This window comes from Barbus barbus, assembly GCF_936440315.1.
Source record: "Barbus barbus genome assembly, chromosome: 27".
NCBI classification, from domain to species: Eukaryota; Metazoa; Chordata; class Actinopteri; order Cypriniformes; family Cyprinidae; genus Barbus; species Barbus barbus.
The window spans coordinates 8,815,486-8,821,340 of NC_136755.1; the positions used below are offsets into that span (position 1 = coordinate 8,815,486).

The 5,855-nt window shown below is 37.5% G+C and overlaps 1 protein-coding gene across 1 annotated transcript; it reads right to left on the reverse strand.

Moving 5' to 3' along the window:
- Positions 1-929: 929 nt before the first annotated feature.
- irx1b (iroquois homeobox 1b) lies at positions 930-4,188 on the reverse strand. Its single transcript, XM_079380460.1, has 4 exons — positions 3,819-4,188; positions 2,136-3,111; positions 1,898-1,970; positions 930-1,482 (listed from the first exon to the last, which is right to left on the reverse strand). Exons 1-4 carry the CDS (start codon positions 4,062-4,064, stop codon positions 1,437-1,439), a joined length of 1,341 nt encoding a protein of 446 aa, XP_079236586.1. The 5' UTR covers positions 4,065-4,188; the 3' UTR covers positions 930-1,436.
- Between the last annotated feature and the right edge of the window lie 1,667 nt (positions 4,189-5,855).

Below are 5,855 nucleotides of genomic sequence, written 5' to 3' on the forward strand. Positions count from 1 at the left end.
CCGCTTTATCTTGGTGTTGAGACACGACAGAGCTCCAGTAGTTCAAGTGTAGCTCGGTCTCTTTTCTTTGCAGGCTTTTATATTCTACTTATCACTGACATAATCTCCATGCACACCCCATTCTCCTCCGAGTATAACACACATGCTGTGCGCTGGCATTTGAACAGCTGCGATCCATATTCCTCTGTCTCCATATTTCAGTCAGCTGTCGAGGTTGTGTAAGGAGAGCTTTCGCCTTCTGTTGAAACCGCGCTATGAACTCTCATAAACGTGCATAACTAGTCATTTTTTTTTTTATTGCAGCAAACTGTTTTCACTTCAATTTTGTTTCTGCGTTTAAAAAAAAAAAAAAAAAACTCTCTCAAAAGGTATTTCAGCTCAAATGTGTGCATCCTCTCACCTTGTTTTTAAACACATCGCTTTGAATGAGACTGACATATTTTTTAAAGAAGTTTCTGTTTGTCATATTTCGTAATACGCAGATATTTAGAGTCACAAGAAAAAAACGAACGTGTTGCAATACCATTGAATGCATGGATTCTATTTTTATAGTTTTTTTTTTAAATATAAACAGCGCTTTTTAATGTCGCCTTTACATTTTTGAATTTGAATAATTTTGCATTCTAAACATAAATTCGAAAAAGTTGCCAATAGATGTCGCCGTTGCCTAGTTCCAGTTATTTCCAAGCATTCCAAGTTATTTCCAAGCACACACTGACAACTTTTGTCACTATTAATTATTTCAGCTTATATACGACAAACTTTAAAATGCTTTGGTAAAATCATCTTCAATTGTTTTCTCCGGTATTACGAATTAACTGGTGCTGATACATATTTTATAGTAAATCAACATCTTAATAAAATATAATTTAGCTCATTTGTTTGCGTTTTCATATGTCAGATCATTAAAGTTATAAAAACGTTATTTTCCCTCTTATTAATACAATTTATTCCACTTTATAATAATAATACATTTTCCACTCATTCACCATTTTTTTACATATATAATTTATATAAACATATATAATTTGTTTTCCTTACAATTAAAGCAGCAAGACAGTACCGGAACTATTCAAAGTGTCTTCATTCAGTCATGGCTTTTGAATAAATAACTCACAATTATTCAACTTAAGATGATAGATTTCAGTAACACAATTCATCTCATTTTCTTTATTACACAAAAATATATCATTTTCACAATTTCTGACAAATAACTCTTATTAACTCTGATGTAAAAGAAATGGAGGTGAGCTACAAGGAAAATGCTGAAATGAAATTCAAATGAAAATACAAAATAATATATATATATTGCAGGATGGGAGCGCATCAAGAAATACAAAAATGATTATGGTCTATCCGATGACGTGTATGCTGTTATTGTATTGTCACATTTTAGTTTCGTTAAATAATTTAGAGGTTTCTGATAAGTTCTGTGTTCATGAAATAGTCTTCAGAGCGCGTTGTGATGTTTCATGATGAGACCTGTGTGAGTAGAGAAATTGGGGAAAAATGAGTTAAAATGTATTTCAACAAATGACACACAAATTCAACAGTGATCTCGATGCAAATGACTATATTCTCCGGTTAGTAGTTAAATAAATTTAAGCCATCAACAAGCCACACCAGTATTTAGGATTATTAACGAACATGTTAAAGTTGCATTGCTGTTTAATGTAAATGAAAGAGTTTCTAACAATTTAAATAATAATGAACTAATAATGATAGCTGATGGTGCTCATTGGCTATAACAAAAAAAAAATGTTAAGGAAAGTTGTTAAAAATGACTCCGATTGTTCGTTTGACAAGTGTGTGCAGTGAAACTGTGTTTTTGTAATATTTCAAGCTAATTCAAGTTTGATGCTATTAAAACTGCTTAACCTGTTGGTGTATAATTTACCTGTCGTGGATGACTGGAAACGGTGGTCTGGACGCAAGTGTTGGAGAATCAATTCTCTGAACGTTCTCTTGATCTAAATCAAATTAAAAGGGTAAATCAATAAAAACGTTTTTTTTTTTTTTTTTTTAAACAAACTTATTTTTAACCAAACAGCAGAGACCAAAAATGTTGACGTTAGATAATGTGACAAAAAGATCAATCACTATCTTGAAAAGTATTTTGCATATTGAAAACTAACCATTATGTTTGGGACTGAAACTGTCGGATGAGTTGTCGCTGTCTAGACAAGGAGACCCAGAAGCAGACGAGGGGTTCTTTTCGGGGTTCGTAACGGGGCTGTGGTTTGGGAAGTTACTGTTTTGACTCAAAAGTGAACGTACACCCATCAGAGAATTTGCACTGAGGAAAGCGGCGCTTGCCCAGTTGTGTAGTTTCCCAATCTGGCACGTATAAATCCCGTTAGTGGAGAGGAATGCCGGATGGGTCGAGGGTGAGGCCCTGAGGCCTGCGGGCGTCGAGGAGACACCGAGTTTCTGCGTGTTATCGGGACTTGTCGCCGTCTCCGCCAGGGACCAGATTTTGGGTTTGCTGTTCCCAGGCCTCTGACACACCGGTCCACCAGGAGACACCTCACCAACGCTTTTGACCACACTCTGTTCTCTATTACTACTCGACACAGGGCTGTCCGTGTTTTTAAGTGCTGATGGTGAGGATAATATCCGCGGTGTTTCCACGTTTTCTCTCTCGCTCTGATTATCCGAGCTTTCCTTGTTCTGATCTCCTCTGGGCTCCTCAGAATTGTCCATATCGATGGTCTCTAGATCGATTTCTTCCTCGTCGTCGTTTTTGTCTGCGTCGTCCTCATTGTCGCTGTCAAAAATTCGTCCGTCTCTGTCCTCCGCGCTGCGACCCCAGGTCACTTTATTCTCCTTCTTGAGTCTCCGGCGCGCGTTGGCGAACCAGGTGGACACCTGCGTAAGGGTCATCTTAGTGATAATGGCCAGCATGATCTTCTCGCCCTTGGTGGGATACGGGTTCTTTTTATGCTCCTGCAGCCATGCTTTCAGTGTGCTGGTGGTCTCTCGGGTAGCGCTCTTGGCCCGGGCCGGATCACCGTACTGATACTGGCTGTATGGGTAGAAACCGGGCGCAGCGTGGACTGCAAATCCCGGTGGATGTGCCCCGGGGTTATCCTTCAGCTCATACTGCGACCCCTGGGGATTGGGAAATTAATTATAAGTTAAAGTGTTGAAACCCTCAGAAATAGGGTCGAAATATTAGTAAGGTGTAGAATGTCTCTGTTTTTTTTTTTTTTTTTGTCTTTTGAAAAAGATAATGGAGAACTGCCTATTTGGAAAAACTCTACTGCAACAAACTTTTTTTTTGTTTTTTTTATTAACTGCGGTTAATTAAAAAACAAAAACAAAACAAAAAAACAAACATGAAAATGAAAAACATTAAATGTAAATGATTAAGAACTACAATTCAAATATTATATGAACGATTCTTACTTGAGTGTCAAAACAGAAATAGGCTATTTGCACAAAGTTCATAAATTAATTAAAATAAAAGGCAAAATTAACAGCCTATTAAAAAGAAAAGCAATAAATATGATTCGTTGTTTAATTGCTTTTTTTTTTAAGTTTTATATCAGTTTGTGTGAGTGAAAAATGGACAGATTATAATTTCTTCTTTTTAATAAGACATTTATTGATTAAATTCTATGACTTCATGCTTTTGATAAATATCAGTCATATTGGTTTTATCTTTTCAGAACATTGCCAGTTAACATATATTATGATTTAACCATGACAGAGTCGTGTTTAATGCTTTATTCATCACTTCAAAACGCTGTACAAATATTTAGCCGCGAGAAAAAAAAACTGTACAAAAAGAATATAAAGTATAAAAAGTATCTTACCATCTGAGAGAGCAGGGCCAGCTCGGCACTGTTGTAAGGTAAGAAGGCGCTATAGTTTTGCACGGTCCACGGATTCGCGTACATGCCGAGCATAGGCGTGATCGCCGCCGCTGCAGTCGCGGGATTTGCGCTGTTCTCCGAGCTTCCCTCGCGTGGAGAGGACGGCATGACAGCTGTGCGCTCCGCTCCGTACACCTCTTGGGAGGCGTTTAGGAACTGTGGGTAACCCAGCTGGGGGAACGACATGTCCAACTCCCGAGGAACTCTGAAGGAGATTTACACGAGAGAAGGGCAATCCACTTTCAATCACAGCGATAACTCTCGCTTGGTGCAGAAGCGCGGTCTCGTCAGGAGGAACGTCTAGTGATGCGTCTACCCTCTGGACCTCTCACAATTTGAAGTTGACGGCTTGATTGGCATGCTACTTAAGAGCGAGGCCCCTCCTATCCGAGGCCACGCGATAAGTAGGCTGCAGTGTGTATTACTGTGTGTTTGTGTGGCAGTGTAAATGAAGCACTTCAGTCTTGTTCTCGTGAAAGTGTTGAATATGACAACAAATATCGAAATCACATAAAATAAGAAAATAGTCATTAAAACAACATTAAATGCTATGTTGCTTTACACATGGACATTTTGACATTCTGAACTTCCTTTAAATAGATATTTAAATTAATTGACTTGAAAAAGATCAAAACGATACTGTGACATTCTTAGTTTATACTGAAAAATAAAATAAAGTGTTATAGTTCCATACAAAACAGATAATTTGTCAACTAGGAATCTTACGATGGTAAAAACATTTTAAAAGACGATACATGTAGGCTATTTTTACTGTGAAATATGTAAATGCGCAACCTATATTTTACAGAAGTATAAAGTATATAGAATACTTCTGTACAGTAACTTATTGTTGACATTGTTTTTATTAAAAGCTGTGTTTTAGTTAACAGTAGCTACAAATCTTACAATTGAAGAGACACTCCAGAAGTACAGTTAAACGGAGACCAATTTTTAATACATTTTAAGTCATTTTATGATGACGAACAGATTTCAATTTCATATACAATATAGTATATTGAAATTGAAAAATTAATGACACATTTGAATTTACAGACATGTAAATGCTTGTTATGCCCAAAATGACCGTGATTAAAAAAAATCTATAAATATTACAAAAATATGTAAAAAGTTCCATAAATTATTTTACAGCCTAATTAAAAACAGACTGGATTTAGTTAAGTACATTCATTTTCCAGTTATAAAGAAAGAAGAAGAAGAAAAAGGAAAAGTAAAGATAAAAAAAGTTTTTGCCACTCTCCATCCATAATTAAATGCATTTGACCATTCTTCAGTCAATAATCCATGTTGTATTAAGCATTCTCTAGGTACATGCAGCTCTAGGGTTTGTATGTAGAAGCGGCTTCTCCGTCTGGTAGTGTGGACTGGTGAAGAAGGTAATAAAGGCGCGTAACAGTGATTTGATGGAGCGGAGAGAATCATCATCATCGCTCCTTCCCTCTCAAAGCGCGCGCACACACACACACAAGCGTTCACACGGCGTGCCAGAGAGGGTCTCAGTAATGTCCAACAGGGAAACAAACGATCCCGTTTATGGTAATTTGCACATTAGCATCACACAGGTTGTCCCGTGATAAGGTGACAGGTTAATGAAATGCTCCATTCAGAGGAGCCATTTGATCCCTCTGAGAGGTTGTGATAAGGAGCCAACCAGAGAAGCCTGCAATTAAAATCACAGCCTATCTCTCCATCCCAGTATATTTTCTCTCCTCCTCCTCTCATCCACTGCTGGTAATGAGGGCTAACACCCCTGTCTGCGTTAATCCTCGCCCTGGGTGCACATTGCTATCAGATGTTAGCTTTGTAATTATTTATCCAAAAAAGTCATAATTTCATGCTCGAGTAGCAAATGAGTTTGGCGAGCTGGTTAGTCAATTCTCTTCATGTCCTGTGAAGCGGAGAGTAGGATTTAATGATTTAATTACAGCAGTTAGTCCTCCATTTGGCAGCAAGGAGTTT